The sequence below is a fragment of the Nyctibius grandis genome, chromosome 27 (genome assembly GCF_013368605.1).
Source record: "Nyctibius grandis isolate bNycGra1 chromosome 27, bNycGra1.pri, whole genome shotgun sequence".
Classification (NCBI taxonomy): Eukaryota; Metazoa; Chordata; class Aves; order Nyctibiiformes; family Nyctibiidae; genus Nyctibius; species Nyctibius grandis.
This window is the reverse complement of record NC_090684.1, coordinates 2,412,421-2,431,438: the sequence shown is the minus strand read 5'-3', so window position 1 is coordinate 2,431,438 and position 19,018 is coordinate 2,412,421. Positions and strand designations below refer to the sequence as shown.

The following is a 19,018-nucleotide window of genomic DNA, read 5'->3' as shown; positions in this document are numbered from 1 at the left end:
ACAGGGCACCAGGACTTTGCCCTGGCTGAGCTGGATGCCCTCGGAGTGGCTTTAAGCGCTCCAGCCTTTCCTAATGGCACGGGAAGCACGCGGGGAATGCGCAGCGGGGGGCAGAGCGTGCGGGGCCCCCCACGGCTTCAGCGGGACAAGGGGTGGCATTCCTGGAGGGGTGGCATTCCTGGAGGGGTGGCATTCCTGGCTCGCAGCCCTACGGCTCAGCCTTTCCGTGGTGGGGCGGAGGAGACCTGAAACGTCTCCTCTTAACCCAACTGGAAACGGGAAATCGTTACAGTGCTTTATAGAGCAATAAAACTGGTTTCAATGCCGCAGCAGGAGGAGAGGATAAAGGACACTGGGGGAAAGAGGCAGAGAGGAGACAGCCCCGTGGTACGTGCCATGGCCAAGCTCCGTCTGCCCAGGCTCAGCCTCGCTCCATCCTTCCTCCGGCTGAGGCACCTGCGAGAGGAGGCAATCAAGAGAACAACTCAGGGTCACCGTTTGCTTTTAATTTAATGGTTTTCTCAAGACCACGTTGTAGGAAGGAGGAGAAAACACACATACCCTGGAGAAGGGAAAGGGCCAGCAAACACGTGGCAATAGTGCAATGGAGCTTCGACGCGCGGCACATGAGACAAGGGCACAGACACCTCCACCCCCCGCTGAAAAACATCTGGGTGGCCATTGTGGAGCCAGACACAGCCCGGGCTGCTGCAGTCCCACATCAAGTCGGACAAAGGCAATAAATAAAGAAGTGGTGCCTCAAACAAGGCACTTTTTTTTTTTCCTCCTTTCAATATCAAAAAAAAAAAAAAAATAGATGTTGGCATCAGAGCATGTTCTCAGACAGGGGTTTCGGCCAGATCCAGTTGGGTTTCTCAGCACAGGAGAGGGAAGAGCCAGGGCCTGAGCGGTTTGAACCCCGTTGCCAGCACGTCCCAAGAGCCCAGCCCACAGGCAGCAGCCAGGGCAGCACCTTTCAGCCCCTCACCAGCACCCTGCTACATCTCCATCTTGTTTGAGGTATATCACCTGCCCCATGCGTTATCTTGTGCAGCCAAAAAAACAGTGCAAAGGAAAAGAAAAATCCCCCCACCCCCTTGGTTCCCACCCCCCCACCATGAGATGAGCCTGTTTGCAAGGGGAGGACAGCAGCGAGGAGCCTGCAGGACTCCCCAGCCCCTCCACAGGGGCCGTGGCTGGATCACCAGGGGCTTCGGTCCATTTAATGTCCTGGTCCCAGGACGTCCCCCCACCAACACCCCCCAGCACCCGCGCTCCTCCCCAAGGCTGCAAAATAAATACATGGGATGTGGCTCAGCAGCACCGTTAGCCCCAGGGCAGGTAGGGCTCGGCCCCCTCCCCAACACGCACCCCCCGGGGAGCCCTGCCGGGAGGTGCCCTCAGCTCAGCTTCATGCTGATGGCCACGGCACGCCGGTAGAGCTCGGTGACGTTGTCACAGCTGGCCAGGGACAAGCTGCTCTCTCCCAGGGGGCTCCGGCAATGGGTCACAGTCCAGCGGCGCAGCCTGCGCCCTTCCTCCACCTCCTCCTCCTCTTCCAGCCGGAGGAGGCTGTCGGCAGAGACGCAGCCCCGCATGCCCCGGCCGCCGTGGGGGACACGGGTGGGCAGGTCGAGCTGATCGAAGGACTCTGTGGAGAGGATGCTGTCCTCGCTCACAGCGCTGGACGGGCGGGCGCGGGGCACCTGGGGCAGGGGCACCTCGCTGAAGCCCCCGAAGCCCTGCCCGGGGGGGCTGTCTGGCTCTGTGCTGCTGGAGGAGTACTTGCCGTTGTGCTTGAGGATGCCTTTCCGACGGGTGGGGAGACCCTGGGGGCCCTGCTCTGGGGAGGGGGTGTCAGCAAACACGTTCCCATCAATGTCCAAGCTCCCCGCGTCCAGGACATCCCCGGACTCGCAGCACTCCAGGGACGAGTAATACCCCGACTCCCTCGCCGAGGGCTTTTTCAGTATTCCCTTCTTGGGCACGGCCGTGGGCACCGCTCCAACGCCCGCGCTGCAAGCCAGCGTCCCGGAGGACAGGATCCGGGTGAGACCCGCAGCGGCCACCTCACCATCCTCACCCCTCGCCTCTCCCGCTGGCGGGGGGCCGGGGCCCGGCACCTTCTGCTCACAGGAGTTTCTCTTCTTCAGGATGCCCTTGGGCCGCTTGAGGATGGACTTGGAGGGGTTCTCCGGGGCCAGAGCCACCTCCTGCAGCGCATGGGAGACGTCGTTCTCCTTCTTGGACTTCTTGAGGGAGCGCTGCCGCTCCAGGGTCACGCCAGGGATGTGCTGCTTCAAGAAGCATCGCACCTTGGAGCCGTTCTCCAGGAGGGGCCGGGAGGAGCGGCGAAGCCACTCTGCCACCGTGGCCAGGGGGGACTCGCTCTCCCGCAGCAGCTCTTGCTCCCCGATGGGCACTTTGTAGCCCCAGTTCACCCACCAGTGCGTGGCGATGTCCTCGATGGTGGCACGGCGCTCTGGGTTCACCATCAGCATCCAGCGGATTAGCCCACAGGCATCTGGGGAAGAGGCAGGTCAGGCACCGAAGGGAACATGGGGAAGGGGGATGTGCAGGGTGGTGGGGGTCTGCCTACCCGACAGCTTCGTGGGCTCCCGGTAGTCCCCGCTCGTGATCTGCTTGACCAGAGTCTTGTAGTCGTGGCCATCAAATGGCATCGTGCCGTGGACCAGGATGTAGAGGAGAACACCCAGGGACCAGCTGTCCACCTGTGAGAGGGTGAGATGAGCCTGGAGGGGTCTTGGGGGCTGCCCTGACCCCCACCCCACCTGGGCAGGGCCCCCACAGCAGCAGGTCCCGGGATGGCAGTAGCCGCAGTGGGGACAGAGCTTGGGGCAGCTCCAGCCACCTGCATCCCCCCATGTCCACCCCAACCATGCAGCGCTCGGTCCTAGGGGACCTGTTACCCCAAACCACGCAGGCAGGGCTCTGCCCAGGATGCCCCACTGGGAAAACACCCAGTGCTTTCCCATGTCCAAGCGACGAGGCAGCAAGACACCCCACCGCAGGGGGTGAGGCACAACCTACCTCGGGGCCCTTGTAGGGCCTCCCGTTGATGATTTCGGGGGATGCGTAGAGAGGGCTGCCGCAGTAAGTCTGCAGGAGTTTGTCCTGCTGGTAAACGTTGGACAGGCCAAAGTCTGCAATCTGGAGGACATTTATAGCTGTTACCAAGCAGCAAAGTCCCCCTTTGCAGGTGGAGCAACGTTGCCACCCAACGCTCTCAAGCTGCAGGCTTGGTTGAACCCAGGCTTGCCCTTGGCACCCTGGTCCTGGGTGCCCTCAGGCTCCTTGGGGAGCAGCAGCACCCAGCTTTCCACCCCCAAGGCTGCTCTGGCCCCTCTCCCCCTCCCAGAAAGCTCGTCCCAGCCACCACAGCAGCTGCCCCGCAGCTCTGCCCCTCCAGCCCCATCCCCGCGTGCTGGAAGCAGGGGCTGCGGCAAAGGTGTGGTTAGAGGGAGCGCTGCCGGGCTCTCCTCCAGCTCATCCACAGCCACACGCGGCTGCTCCAGTCCCTATCTGCTCCACCTCGTGCACAGCCATTCATTATCCTCATTACACCCATCACCTCTCAGCCAGCAGAAGGTACAGCCCCTGTCCGCCAGCTCCCAATTGCTAAATTACCCCTTGCAGAGATAAAGCCCCGCAGCCTGTTTGTCACCGACCGCACCGATCCCGGCTGCGGCCCCAGCCAAGGCAAAAAGCATCGCTCGGGGCCAGCGGAGCCGGGAGCTGCCCTGCACCTCCCTCCGCCAGCCTGGCCGGCACAACCAGGACTTTCACTGGGAGAGCCCTTTCCCATCCAGCCGGTCGTGCCTTGACCTCAGCGTTCAGACTTCGCCCTCTTATCAGCAGCCAGATACACTTTATGGCTCTCACAGGCAGCGCCGAGGCTCTGCCCCTGCACCCTCTCCCACTCAGCTGCCTGGCACAGAGAGCGGGGGGCAGGTACTGGCAGGGGGGCAGGTACGGGCACCCTCCTGGCTCCCCATCTCCTGGGCAATGCCAGTGGCCCCGGAGCCCACAGACGCTTCCCAGAGCTGCGGAGAACCACGTGCCCTGGGGGGACAGGGGTGTCATGGCCACCCCCAGTGCACCCCCGCGGGGCAGCATCCCCTAGACCCCTTTGCTGGGTGACACCCAAAGCGTGGCCAGGCTCTGCCGGCCGCTCACCTTGATGTTCCCGTTTGCATCGAGAAGGATGTTCTCCAGCTTGAGGTCCCTGTGAACGATCCCGTTCTGCACGAGGGAAGGGAGAGCTGGGGTTAGTTTACAGCGTGTTTGAGGAAGGGAAAGTCAGCGCCGGGAGGTCACTGCCGTTCACGGGCACTGCGGCACGCAAACAGGGCATGGTGACGGCAATCAGAGGAGCAGTAAATAACCCCGGGTGCCTGGATAAGGGCGAGCTGTAAACCACGTCCTGGCATGGGCGCTGCCAGCTCCCCGTGCTGCTTGGGAGCACGAGCAGGGTGGCACCGTGCACCAGGCGCCACGCTGGGCTCCCACACCCATGAGTGGCTGGTGCCAGCTCCCTCCGGGGCATGGTGGGACCAGCTCCGTGCTCTGCCGGGACCTGCTGCTGCCCAGCTAAGTGAGATCCCGATTTGCTTTGGGTTCAGGAGGTGCCCTGTAACCCCCTTCCTGCCAAGGGCACGCGGGTACCATGCCTCGGTCCTCCAGGGAGACCCACGGGCTTGAGGGTCCTTCAAGGGCGGGCATGGCTCATCCCACAGCCCTAGGCAGAGCCCTACAGCTCTACATCCCTTTCAGGTGACAAGACGGGTGACCCAGGGCTTGGCTTTCAGCCCCAGCAGACAGCCCTGGGCACCTCCCACAGCCAGGTGGGACGGGAGTCGATAACTCCCCGGCGGGGTTTGTCACCCCACCCCGCAGCAGCAGAAAGCCAAGGCAAGGCCTTGCCAAAAGCCACTCAGCATGAGCCTGAGGGCTGCCGCACCCTTCAGATAAGGTGCAGGATTAACCCCTCTCCTGGGAAAGGCCCAGAGCCACAAGCCCTGGGCAGGCGGTGGGAAGCGTGGTGCCGACCCACCTTGTGGCAGTAGTAGACGGCCGACACGACCTGCCGGAAGAAGTGGCGTGCCTCCTGCTCCGGCAGCCGCTGCCGCTCGCTGATGTAGTCGTACAGGTCCCCCTTGCTGGCGTACTCCATCACGATGACGATCTTGCTGCTGTTCTCAAACACTGCGCGGGGATGGGAAGCCGCAGGGCGTTAGGAGGGATGCTCAGAGCTAAGGGACTTCTCGTTAGCACGTGCCTTTTAATGAGCAGGTGGAGCGCTGGCTGACCCTAACGCGCTGCCCACCCCGTCGCCTGTTTTACAAAACGAAGGTGTCGGGGTTTCTGCAGGTACCTGCAGGTCGGGGGGGACAGCCAGCACTGCCACCCACATCCCACAGAGCCACCGGGGCTGCTGGCCAGGCAGCCCTGCAGCCACAGAGCACAGGAGGAAGGGCTCTGCTCTGCCAGAAGGTGACCGAGACGTGTGGTTCTTTGTTAGATAGGCCACCCGGCCGTGCCAGCTGGTAGCTCCACCGCTAGCCCTTGGCAAGGCTCTTTCCATGCATTCCCATTGCTCCCAACAAGGCTCCAGCTCATGCCAAGAGACGGAGCGTTTTCTTCCTGTTTGCAGAAAGCTCCCTCACTATTTTTGAATCCCAGCGTGACTCAGTCCTTGCAAACACCGCGCACGAACTGCCAACCCACTCGCTTTTGTTTAGAGGACAAAAGGACTCTGGATACCTCACGTAGGCCAGCGAGGCGGCGATAACCCAGGCACCGGCCACGTGCTGGCACCGCGCAACGAGCCCCGGCAGAGCCAGCCCCGAGGAAGAGCACGGGGCACGCCGGGTTTGCAGCCAAAGGACTCAGCGTTTAAGCAGAGACTGATCCAGCTGGAGATTTGCTCTAAGTCTGGTCGTTAAGAAATTTCCCTTTGGTCCGTGTTGCCCTGACACCCTGGGAGCAAAGCCCAGCCCTGGCTGTAAAGCCAAGCCCAGCAGCACCAGGAGGTCTCCCAGCACCCCGCGGTTTGGTTTTCCCATGCCCTGGGGGAGGGAATAGGAAGGACTCCAGTGCCGAGATTAGCTCCTGCCTCGGGCTGAGAGCAGAGCCACAGAAATTCCCACCACTCCAGCACTTGCCATGGCCAGGGCGAGCGTCCAGCACAACCCAAGCCACGCACAGCACTGGGCTTTGTGGGGGACCACGGCCACCATCTCCCCACCATGGCACAGCCTCTCGCCGGCAGCAGCGCCGAGGCTTCCAGCCTCAAAAAGCCACATAAACTTTCGGACCTGGCTTCCCTCTCCGGGCGGGAGGGGACGGGAAGGGAAGCGGCTATTTCTGGAGCAGGTATTTCCCCTCGCCGCTGCTCCGCACGCAGGGAACCCACAGCCCGGCAGCTGCTGCTCTGCCTGCTGGCACCGAGTCACCAGCACGGCGCAGGTGACGGCAAACGGCTTCTGCAGAGCCTGCCCCGGTACCCTGCCCCGCTTGGGGATGCTGCTGGCAAGGGGAGGGGAGAGGAGGGCTCACCTTCGTGGACAGCGATGATGTGGGGGTGGTTGAGGGAGGACATGATCTCGATCTCTCTCCGGATGTGGACAAGGTCCTGCTCATCCTTGATTTTGTCTTTCCGGATTGACTTGATAGCCACCTGCGGATGGACACGCACAGAGGGTCACCCGCTGTCGGGGCCAGGAGCATCGTGGCTGCCCAAAGCCGTCTGCGGAGCAAGAAACCCACCCCCCCGCTTTGGGAAGGGGCTCACAAGCAACAGATCAATGGCCCAGCTTCTCCACCCACGCAGGCTGTATCCAAGAGCCACGCTGCACGGCTCCACTGAAGCAACTCCAATAAAAGTGAACTTTATCAATGAGGTTTTTATTCTTTCCAAGTCCTGTTGCTGTGCAAAAGGAAGAAGCTGCCCCCCCTCCAGCTCTCCCCAAAGGAAACCTGCTGCCAGCTCCTACCAGAGGAGCTCCCCAAGCCTCCTCCCGCAGGCAGCACAGCCCCACTCCTCATTCATGGGCCGTGGCTTACAGGAATCGTGTCCCAGGCTACAGCCGCCGCTGGACCGCGGCCAGCCAAAGGAATGTGACCTGCACACATGACTTGGAAGATAACAACAACAACAACGTCTTCTTGGGGTCATGAAAATTTAAAAAACAGGTTTTGTTTTCCTCACAAATACTTGTTTCAAGGAGCTGATTATGTAGAGGTAAGAGAAAGTTTGGCATTAAAGAACAGATCCCTCCCAGGCACAGGACTGTGCTCCAGCCAGCGAGGAGACCCAGCGCCGATGACGTGAGCTGCTTTCCAGGCTTTCACTTGGGTTTTCAAGTTATCCTCTACAAGGAAATTGAAAGGGGAGGAGAAAGAAGAGTAAGTGCTGGAGAATAGATGCCTTCTAATCCTCTTTCAAAGGGGCTGGGGAGAGACAATGCGCTCCTAGGGCTGAATTTACAACTGAATCCAGCAGAACCTCTTTTTTTGTATCAGACAAGAATGCGGAACAGCATTAATCCCATAAAGGGTCCCCTGCACCAGTCTCCCAGCAACGGGGAGAGGGGCCACGGACACCCACCAGCCCCAGCTGCCAGCACAGGAGAGATGCTCATGGCTACTCTGCGCAGGGACCCTCCTCCACCTTTGGCGGTGCGGGATGGATGCTCAGCCACGTCTCCCTCTGATTTAGGGGAGTTGGAAACCTCCCTCCTCACGACCCAGCCCACCAAGCAGCAGAAGGCTCAGAGCGAGTTTGCAGCCCTTTGCTAAGCAAGGCCCAGCGCACCCCCAGCGAGTCACCAGACGCTAAAGCGGCGAGAGCTCAGCTGCCGCATCAGTGTCTTCATGGGAGAAGGACGTGCCCATCTGAGCCCTTAAAACTGGCATGTAAGAGGTGCCCGACAGTCCCTTTGGCCCCAGAGCACATCTCTGCTGCCCTGGGCCACCTCAGGCCAGCGCTGGCCAGGGCAGGGGTTGCCCCTGTGCCTGGAGAAGCGTTGTGCCTGCACCAGCCCCACGGGTTGAAGCAATCGAGCAGAATGGACTCTGGCCAAGGAAAGTTCAATAACCCAGGCCCAGGTTCCCGTACAAAGCAATACTGAAGGCGCTTAATAGCTTCTTGAAAGCCAGGTATTCTTTTCCCTGACCTTTGTGCTAGGTTAACAGGTTAAAGTTTAACAATGTTTTGCTCCAGCCCCTGATTACCTGACCCCCGCCAGAACGCAGGCAAAGCGTTTAAGCAGCAAGTCAGCCTGCTCCTGCCCTCCCAAATTCCTGTTGACTCACTCCATCCATCTCCCCCCTAAAGCTCAACATCCAATTTTGGGGTGCATGCAGCACATTCACTTGCTGACCAAGATGCTCAGGCACACACACTGCTGCGCTGGGGCTCAGGGCAAGATCCGCTGTCCATGAAAAGACAAAGCAGCTCCAGGCTGCCAGCACGGGAAAGCCTTAGGAGATGCCACTGGCTGCATTCAGCAGCGTGCTGGAGAACATCCTCACCTCTGAGCCCGGCAGTTAGTGACCTCCAAGGCAGCGGGAGTCAGGGCTGCAGCAGGGAGCAGGTTCAGGGCACTGTTAGAGCCCCGGGGCTCTCACTGCTGAGCGCTGCCGCAGGCAGGCCAGCCGCCTGGGTAACGGTCAGGCACGGCAGGGCACTGTTAGGGTCCGCATCTCACACCACAGAGACTGAACCAGCCACTCAGGGTGGGATGATTTATCTGCCTGCCAAGCCCTGCCAGGGAGGCTAAGCCCTTGGCCACCCCATCCTTCCCCAGGGGTGCTGAGAAGCAGCTTTGTTTCAAAACATCCCCTGCCTAAGAGGGCTGACAGCAGAGGATCTCCCTGTGAGACACATAAGGGCCGTGCCCAGCCACCCTGGAGATGGGGACCAGCAGCTCCAGGGACAGACACTGCCACAGCCTACACACTGCCTCCTCCACCAATGCTATGAGAAGAATCTCCTGCAGCAAACAGCCCCAAGAAGTCCCGCTGCAGGAGCCTAGAGAACTTAAGAGTACTTTCCAAGTCAAAAAGGCTTTTAATTAAAAGTTTTTTGGGGGCAGAACAGGTATTTTCAGCAGCTGCTGAAAGATGCATTAAGCTACAACCCCAGGCAGCACTTCAGAAGGTGTTCCAGATTGCAAGTGCAGCATTTCATGAAATATGGATTACAACTCACTACGGAAGAGACCAGGGTTCGCCCCTTACTGGAGATCAAAAGAGGCTTTGCTGCTTTGGAACATTCCAGGTGCTGCCTTGACACCACACAAGCCCACAAATACATTTCTGACACTGGAAGTGAGTCCCAGAGGAGGTCCCTCCTTCTCTTTGACTTGGCTGCAGGCCAGGGCTTGGGAACCAGGCTGGGAGAAAAAAAAAAGGCCAGATGCTGCCATACAAACAGGTGCAGGAGGCAGTTTGCACCACCATAGTGCACATTACCGAATCTTCAAAGCAAAAGACGCAGGGGAAAAGAAAAGAAAAAGGGGAAATGAAAAAAGAACCAGCAACTCTCTCCCCACCTGCCTGATATTTCAGGGACAAAACAATTTTCCAAGGACTAGGAAGGGCGCTCAGCAGAAGTACTCACCAAAACGTGTGAGCATCATCTCACCTAAAGGATTTCTAACCAGAAAACAAGTTTTGTGGGGTTTTTTGGGTTTTTTGGTTTTTTTTTTTTTAAAAAGAATGTTCATGGAAGTCCCCCATAACCCTTCAGCTGCGGGACTCTGCTCTTCCCTGCAGTCTACCAACTGATGAGACACACCTCGCTCTGAGCTAAGCCCAGGTAGGCTGGTTAAAATTCAGAGGCAAAAAGAAAGCCAGGCAGTAAAACGAGATGTTCAATATTCAGTGCATCTGACAGAGGCAGTTTCTGATTAGCCAGAGGCAAAACCCTCTCCAGCCTTACAGCCTCAGCCGGTAACGTGGGATCTGCGCAGCCCACGAGGGGTAAGCGGCGGAGCAGCAGTACCTGCTCTCACACCTCGGTGTTTAGGAAGTGAAAGCCACTTAGAGAAGGAGCAAATAACAACCCAGCTCAGGATAAGCCTGAAGATTAAACAGGTCCGGAAATGCTGAGTGCTACAAGAAAGAATTTGTGGGAAGAGGAGAGATTTGTGGTTAAGCCTCCTGTTCCTACATGGCCAGCTCGCTGAGGTACTAGTTAGTCAAGGTACTAGTTAGTCGAGCCTTTGACTATCTCCAGCATTTATTGAGGAGTCATTGGCCTGTGTATTTAATTTGCATTATAATAGACCAATGCTGCTAGACAAACGAGTCCCTGTCCTAAGAGGCTTCTGCAGACAGGTAAGTTTTCTGGCAGTTCAGAGATTCTCTGCACAAGCTTTGTTAGGTGCAGACAGGGAAAGCCAAGTCTTCTCACCCATCCCGAGGGGAGGGATCCTTCTAGGTCTGTGGGTGGAAGCTGCATTTCAAGGCCCTGATCATGCAGCAAAACAGAAGCTTGTTCAGAATCAGATAGGCTAATGGAAATAGCAGATCTGACTTAATTAAGAGCTGTCACGTTACACAAGAAAACCTCCCAGATTTACAGTTGTTTTCCTTGACATGCCTCAGTGGCACGTTAGCGATCCGATCTCACACCCTGCTCAGCCCTCAGAGCCTTGCTGGGCCAGTCTCACCGCGCGCAGGTGGACCCTCATTGCTCACCCGTGGTCTCAAGACGGGTCGGTGTGCAAGTGCCTTTCCAGGGTCCCACCACCACAGGGTGCTCAGGACTGAGCAGGGGCAGGGAACTCATGTTCAAGTTTGCCCTTTGAACCCTTGCAGATTCCTAAAGGAGAGGGCTGCCAGGACAGCAGCACCCCGCGCTGCTGGGGTGAGGGTCCCCCCCCCTCTCCCTGCAGGCTGGGTGGCTGTGCTCTGGGTTGAGCCACTTGCTGAGGTGTCGATTGAGTCACGATTTCAACCAGACACTCAGGGCTCAGAGGGGGGAGCTTGGCTTTGCCTACCGCTGCCGAGAGCCGACGGGCAAAACCAGCCACCAACCAGGGCGAGAGGAAGGGAAAACCCTTCAGCCTCAAGTGCAATGTTTGCTCTCCGCTGCCGGATACCTGCAGGGTCCTTCACCCAGGAAGCCCGACGCGGTCAAGTGGGCGAGGGGGGCTGCAACCCCCCGGGGCGGGGGGGCGAGGACCCTCCGGGCTGCCCTCGGCTGCGGCACGGGCCCCGGGAGGGAGAGAGCCGGGGCCGGGCTGCACCTTCCCGGTTACCCGCTGCGGAGAGCCGGGGCCGGCGGGGATGCACCGGGGCGAGGGGGGGATGCCCCAGAGCCGGGGGATGCCCCGGTGCCACGCTGCTCGGAGCGGGGGGATGCTCAGAGCGCCCGCACCGGCGGACGGTGAGGATGCACCGGGGACGGGGGGATCCTTACCAGCTTGCCGGAGCGCTCCCGAGCTTTCTTCACCTTCCCGTAGGTGCCCTTCCCCAGCGTCTCCAGGAACTCGTAGCGGTGCTTGAGGTTGTGCTTGTGGTGGTGCCGCTTCACCGCCTGCTTCTTCATCAGCGGCCGCGGCGACTTGATGAGCCCCTCGGCCAGCGAGGCGGCCAGCGCTGCCCCCGGCTCCATGCCCCGGCCCCGGCTCCGCCACCTCCCAGCACAGCACGGCCCGGCCCGGCCCGGGTGCTAAATGCGGCGGCCCCGCCGGCCGCGCCCCCCCGCGCCCATTGGCCGCCCGGCAGCGGCCGCCCCGCCCGGGACCGGTGCGAGGAACGGGGGGGGCCGGGCTGCGGGGAGACCCCACGGACAGGGGTGCAAGGGGGGGACCCCCGGGTGGGTGCGAAGGGGGAGCCGCGGAGCAGGGGGGCACCCACAGTGTGGGTGCAAAGGGAGGGTCAGGGGCAACCCAGGGACAAGTCGGCCTCTTCTCCCGGGCAACCAGCGATAGGACAAGAGGACACAGCCTCAAGCTTCGCCAGGGGAGGTTCAGGTTGGACATCAGGAAGAATTTCTTTACAGTAAGGGTTATTAGACATTGGAAGGGGCTGCCCAGGGAGGTGGTGGAGTCACCATCTCTGGAGGGGTTTAAGAAAAGACTGGACATGGCACTTAGTGCCCTGGTCTAGTTGACACGGTGGTGTAGGGGCAGCGGTTGGACTCGATGATCCCTGAGGTCTCTTCCAACCTGGTTGATTCTGTGATTCTGTGATTCTGTGACAGAGAGGTAGGGTACAAAGGGGGGGTAAAGGGGTGTCCCACAGGCTGGGGGGACTTAAGGGCTGTCCAAAGGTGATGCAGGGAGAGATTGGCACCCGAAGGCTGAGAAGAGCCGCAGGACCAGAGCGACCGGGAGGATGAGGAGGAAAGCGCCTGGACATCTCACACCAGGAGAGATGCAGGGACAGGGGGAGACAGATGTACAGCTGGGCAAGACACACACACACAGACGTGGTTTGCTGCAAGGAGCCACAATGCACCCAGGACTCTCAGAAAAAGAATACATATTGAGGGCAAAATCAGAGAGAGGAGAGGCCTGGGCAAGCGCAGCCTGTCCACGCTGGCCACGGGGCAATGCTTTGCCCTCCTGGCCACAGCCTGGGAGGGAGCAGCGTGCTCCACGACCAGAGCGACGGGGGAAACGTCTGCAGGCTGCTCAGGCGGTCCCATGGAAAGGCTTTTTACGGACATTTCTGGTTAAATTTGCATCACCTTCCCGTGTGGTCTTTTTGCCCCTGTGGTACATCTTTGTTTTGAGATATTAAAAGAATGCAATTATTTCCCAAAGCAGCCAAAACAAAGGCTCTTGCCCAGCTCTGGCATGTGTGAGGACACACCATATTGATTGAAGAAAGAGATAGCTACGGCATTACTCATCCCCGCACTCAGACCTGGATTTTCCCACCGCTTCCAGCAGCTCAGGGCAGGGTGAGGCAGAGCAGGGGCTCAGGAGCGTCTGCAAGGGTTGATCTAATCCAGCACCGGCCCCTCTCTGCAGGCTTTGTGTCCCTGAGCACAGAGGTGGCATCGGATGGGGCTGTGCATGGCCCAGCACCCGCTGTCAGGGTATCACAGCCATGCCATGTTTCTATGCCAGGATGAGACCCAGGGAGGTGTTGCAGTCCCCTGGCTGGGCTTGCGATCTGCATATGGGAGGGCTGAGACTGTAGAATGACCTGCTGAGGATGTTCACGCTGCAGGCTGGCTGTAACAGCAGGCACCCCAGAGTCCAGGCCATGGAGACAGCCGTGCCCCAAACTTCTGCTCATCCACGGCTGTGACCTGCCTCGGTGCACGAAGGACTGTATCTCAGATACCCTTTTAACACAGTTAGCACACAGGTATCTTGCACTGCCAGTGTCCCTGATTTTTATTGCCAGTGGTCGCTTGGCACCTGTTCCCCACAAGCTATCAGGGATGAACAGCTTCTTGCAGCTTCAGACTGGTCCTGCATCCTTTCCACCCTCAAACCTCCCCCCGAGCTGAACACACGGTAACCCATGGGCAAATCTCTCTCCTCATTTTAAAATTCATCTCCTCCCACCAGCGCGGGGGGGATTGCCCGAAGAAGATACTGCGCTGAAGCAGAGCTGCAATAATGAATTATTTACCGGGCAGTAACAGGAGCTGCGTTTCAATCTGCAAGCGGCCAGCAGGGCCCATCGGGAAGATAAACAAGGCGTAGATGAGATTAACTAAACTGCTGTAATTTCAATGTCAAAGTAAACAGATAGGATCCTGTTCAGGCACAGCCCAGAGATTGCAGAAGAGCTGAAGGGGGAAGGTACAAACCTACCTTATTGCAATAAACAAAGCGATTTCACTTGACTAAGATGAAAGTGTCTGTGTCTCCTGGACACTGCAAGCCCACAGAGTAACGCTATCGACCGCCGTGGGATCGCTCATGGCTTATCCCACCGCTCCAAGAAAGCACTTGAGCACGCATTTAACATTAAGCACATGTTTAATACTCCTGTTGATTTATAAGGATGCTTTCCAGAGGCTTTCCCCGTGATGAAAGGAAGGGGAGCCTTGGGCAGCTTCTCTTTCTGTTTCTACCAGATAAATTCTTTTCTGCAATTTTCTCTGTTGTCGCTGATACGTAGGCTTAGGTATGCTTTTGTTCCAGACTGGCTCAGGAAGCCTATTTTAATGGAAATGTCAAGGGACACAGATCTAAGTCCACTGGAATCCACTGATAAGGATCCTCTATTGCAACAGTATTGCTACTGCTTTCTCCCTGGTGGGGAAATCCACTAAAATTCCCCCTGCCTCCCCCAGCTGCAGCCTTAGAAATCCTAAACAGGGTTTCTCCTGCGGCAGCCCTTTGTACCGCAGGCCCTGGTGCATGTCCGCTAAAACCAACATGAAAGTCAACAAGGAATTTGGCTCCATGTCAGGTAAACCTGCTCAAAGCTATTCTAATCAACTTGCTGCTTTGTCATAACGGAAGCTCTATTTACTTGCAGCCTCCTAACTTTATATTTATTTGTTTCTTATTTTTAAATAAATGCTACAGCATTACCTCAGTGCTAAAAACATCCATGTCCTGGTCAAAACTTACAGCTCTGCCATCAGACTCGGTGCCCAGGGGCTCTGCTCACCTCTGCTTGTGGATTGGTAAAGGAATAAACTTTCCCCAGAAGACATCCTTACAGCAGTGAGCCCTCCGGGAGGGAAAGGAAGAGCTCTGCTAGGCATTAAAAATGCCAAAGACAACACAAAGTTTAATGATCCCCTCTCGTTAGTGGTCTTCCAAGCTGGCAGCATTCCTCACCTGCTGCTGGGTAGCACTCAGGCTGCTGTGAAACCCATTCCTCCCGTAAACACTAAGGGAACTGGTTTTGTTCTGATCCTCCCAATTGGGTGCCCCATCCATCAGCAGAAGAAGGGAAACACATTAGCACCAATAGGAGCCTTCTGAAAAGTAATTTATGGCCTATCACATCTAATGATTACAGCAGAGGCCACCCCTGCACCCCACTTCCACTGCAGCTGTGGATTACACCAGCCTGCAGCCACCATCCATCCGTCCGTCCATCCATCCATCCATCCATCCACTCAGGGGTTCAGGACAGGCTCCCGGGTTGGGATCCTGTTCACTCTGCAGCTGAACCAGCCACAGAAGGTCTCAGGACCTCGTCCCTGGCCGCTGGTACGGAGCGAGCCCCGCCGGGGCAGTGACACACACCTCCTTTAATCGCTTATTAGTCCCAACTGCGATGAACCCAGGAACCAGCCGCTTCAAACTATGAACTTCTCTGGATTTTTAATCATCATGTTATCAGGTGATAATGTGATCTTTGTTATTGTGCAGTATTTACCGTAGAAATCGGTACAGATAGATAAGAGAGATGTGCAGCGGTCTGAATTATACTTTAATCTAAAAGTCTGTTGAATAAAAGCCAAAACGGCAACGCCCATCCAACTTAAACCCTGTACTTCAACCACTGCAATGTACGTTAACCCCTGTGGCTGAAGCCCCCACTTAGCAAACCCCAGACAAGCGGGGGCAAGGGCTGAGCACCCAAACACAATCTTCTCCTATCCTGGTGAATCTGGAGCAATTCTCCAGGCTTTGCTCCCCTCTTGCGTACACGCCCTTGGCTCACTCTAACACACAGTTAATGGGAGTTTGGTGCACACACCAGCAACCACGAGTTACCCACACCAAGGAGAGAAAATATTATCTATATAATAAATAAAATACATTATTTTATCTATATTATTCTTATATCATCTAATCCCGGGTTCCCCTACCACAGATCAAACAGATTGTCCAAATCAAATGGCCCAGGACGCCCTGCGATACGCTCCCAGGCGCTGGAAGGTCACGGCGGGGAAGGCTCCAGCCTGCAGCAGCACGTGGGGCTGCAGAAATGCCGAGGCATTTGTAAAAAAAATAAGCAAACTCTCCAAAAAAAGCCGGAGCTTTTATTTTCAGAGCAGGAAGCGTCTGTATTTCAGGGTAGTGACTCGATATCCGTTAACTGCGCCGGCGGATGCCGATGGCGTGGGTTTGTCTGCTGGCAGTGAGAGGGACTGGGGATGGTTTAGCTGCCACTTGGCAGCTGGTGTCCCTGCAGGGCTGGGGACCTAACGGGGCCAGGGCAGCGGGTACGGCAGTGGCAGAGGGGCTCCGGTGCGTCCCAGTGCCGCTGCAGCTCTGGCAGCACACAGGAGCTCTATTCCCAGCCGTGTAGATGAAGAGAAATTCATCACTGAAGCTGTACAACAGCGAAAACTACGCTGGGTCCCCATTTGGGCTGGCCAACGGGGAGCACTGACCTCAAAGAGCATCTTCCCCCGAGGGCCAGGACCAGCAGAGCAGAGCGGGGCATTGCTGTGTGTGTTACAGGCCCATGGCAAGGTAGAGGAGTCATTTCTGCTCCGCAGCCAGGTCTGTCAGAGGCTGTTCTGAGGAAGTTTTCTGTTTACGCAGACAAAGCCTGCGCGGGGACAGTGGGAAGTGATGCTTTTTGGCAGGAGGCATCTGCAGCAGGACCGCTCGGCGCTGCCTTGTCAGAGCAGCCACCAGTGCTGGTACTGGAAAGCCTGGCTTCCATAAACACAACTTCCAGTACGGGGAGTTCAGGCGAGGACACGGCAGCAGCCAGCTCCAGGATTTGTTGAGCCCCATTAGGTAGCTGGAACACGACAAGAGCTCAGCTGGGATTTCAGATAAAGGCGCACAGAAAACAGACGGCGACTGCCGAGGAGGCTGGTGAGCACAGGGCTCCTGTGAAACCCGGGGCTGGCTGGGTCAGGAGGAGCAGCCCGGAGCTTTTTGCAGCTCCCCAGAGGCAGGAGGAACCAGCTGACAGATCTACTGAAGATCAGTAAGAAAGAACGCCACAATGCAGCGCTCAGAGCACTCGGTGTACTGAAACGTGGTTCCGTTTCAATGCAAGTCTCTGTGAGAGCTAATACATACGTTAAAAAAACCCATAAAAATACTGCAGGCAATTGCCAACCCATTCTCAAGATCACTGACAGCAATTCTCCAAGGCAGGTCAAATTTACTACCTATTTTGGAAAGAAAGCTGGGTTGAAACCCAGTTATTTTATATCTGCTTTATTTCTGTGCAGGATCCCTGCACGACCCACAGTGGCATTTTGGAGCCAGCCTGCCATCCCACCAGTATGGTCCTGGGCAGGGCAGGCCCCTGGCTGCAGCAGGATGCCTGCTGGCGGTGCTGGGCCAGCCTGGGCCCAGCCCAGGGATGCCATCTGCTGTTCAGAGCACCGGGAGGAGAACGGGAGCCCGTCCAGCACCGCTCAGCCCAAACACAGCAGGGACCAGGCTGAACTCCAGCCACCAAAAGCCAAATGAGAGGGGCCGTACCGAGGTGGTGGGCTCCCACTGGGACAGATCAGAGCTACCCTCTAATCCTAGCTTTTGCCACTGGCCGTGTAACTATGGGTACAACTCTTCTCACCTTCCTGCTCCCTGTTTGCTAAAGCCATTTGTGATCTGCTGGAAAAAAGCAAATGACATTATTACTAGGGAAAGTGCTTCAATTCTTCAGGTGCAGAGGTCTCCGAGTAGGTGTTATGTGGGAGCATGGTGCAGCAGAGGCGTGCTGGAAGTGTCTAAAGCCTCGGCAGGTGCCTTTCCCAGCAGATTTTGGGGAGAAGACAGCAGTCAGAGTGGTAGGTGGCTGCAGAGCGTGCTGGGGGTCACGGCAAGAGCTCACAGCTGCTCAGGAAGCCCCCCAGCCCCTGAAATCAGGATAGACATGAAACAACCTCCCAGCCAGGAGTACCCAGCACTGCAGAGCAACCTGCTGGGGACACAGCAGCTCTGGGGACATGCCAGGGCTCCTGTTTTGTGACAAGAGCCTGGGCTTCACTACAAAGGCAGCTGACCCAGACCTGCTTCTCTCTGTGCTGTGCCTTGGAGGGCTCCTCTTTCTCCCCCTCTCTAAATGCTCGGCACATCCCCAGCTTTGATTACTGCTCGTCTGCCCCCAGCCTTGTCCCCAGCCCCTGACATCTCTTCATTAAGTCCCAGAGCGGGTTTATTCCCATGACGCTGCTTTGTCTGTCGCTCTCTTCAGACTTTCTGGAGGGAGAAAGCAAAGGATCAGCCCCCAGCTGTGCTGCAGCCAGACAAAGGGAGCGGATTCCTCCTCCCCTTGCTCCAGCTTAACAAAGCCAGCGCAGCAGCACCGACCCCTGAGCCTCGACCAGCGCGGCCTCACTGCACTGAACAGGGCTCAGGGCTAATGAGAGAGCAAGAGCAGAGGAGCATCAGGCTGTGCTGTGTGTGGGAAAGGTTCCTTAAGGACAAAGGAAAACACTTCATTAATAGCTAGAGACTCTGCTGTGCAGAGGCGGCTGAAATGGAGATCTGCTGTGCCGGGAGACACGGGGTTTGTTCTAGAAGAGGAAAAGGCTCCCTCTCTCCTTCCAAGCCTCCTCCATCCTCCTCCAATTTTTGCAGTTCAAAGGGATGTTTTATGAGCCTGCTGGGGTCAGGAGGGCAGCACACGAAGAGAGGGGTGCTCTTAGCACCTCCCCTCAGCTCTGCTACACCCAGCAGACCTTTAAGCATCCCGGGATGCTGTTAGACAGAAACGCCTGGCCCCAGTGCCCTGCTCACCGTCCCTGCAGCCTCACCCCCAGCAGACCTCACCCTGGAGCAGCGGGGAGCGCGGCTGGGGGCCGGGGCAGCCCGGAGTGAGCCCCGAGCCCTGGCCCCGGCCCCCGCCGCCCCCCCGGGCCGCCCCTGCCGTTGCCGCGGCCGCCGCACGGGGTCCTCGGAGCTCCGCAGCGGGCCCGGCCCCGGGGAGCCCCGCACCCGCCCCCGCACCCTCCTGTGCCGAAGCCCTCCCGCAACCTGCTGGGGAGAACGACACCAAAACTGGGGTCTGCTGGCTTCACTGCCAGCAAAGCCATCGCCAAAGCCACTGCCCGGCCCCGGGCTGAGCACGCTCCAGCACCAGAAGCAGGGCTCAGTTTTGCTCCTTTCTTCCAGATCTCAAATCATTAAAAGGGGCT

General features: G+C 57.8%; 1 protein-coding gene across 1 annotated transcript; it reads right to left on the bottom strand.

Moving 5' to 3' along the window:
- Window positions 1-1,310: 1,310 nt before the first annotated feature.
- NUAK2 (NUAK family kinase 2) lies at window positions 1,311-11,662 on the bottom strand. The gene is made up of 7 exons (XM_068419356.1): window positions 11,453-11,662; window positions 6,580-6,700; window positions 5,075-5,226; window positions 4,198-4,263; window positions 3,052-3,171; window positions 2,600-2,732; window positions 1,311-2,524 (listed from the first exon to the last, which is right to left on the bottom strand). The coding sequence occupies exons 1-7, from the start codon at window positions 11,645-11,647 to the stop codon at window positions 1,401-1,403; spliced, it is 1,911 nt and encodes a 636-aa protein (XP_068275457.1). The 5' UTR covers window positions 11,648-11,662; the 3' UTR covers window positions 1,311-1,400.
- Between the last annotated feature and the right edge of the window lie 7,356 nt (window positions 11,663-19,018).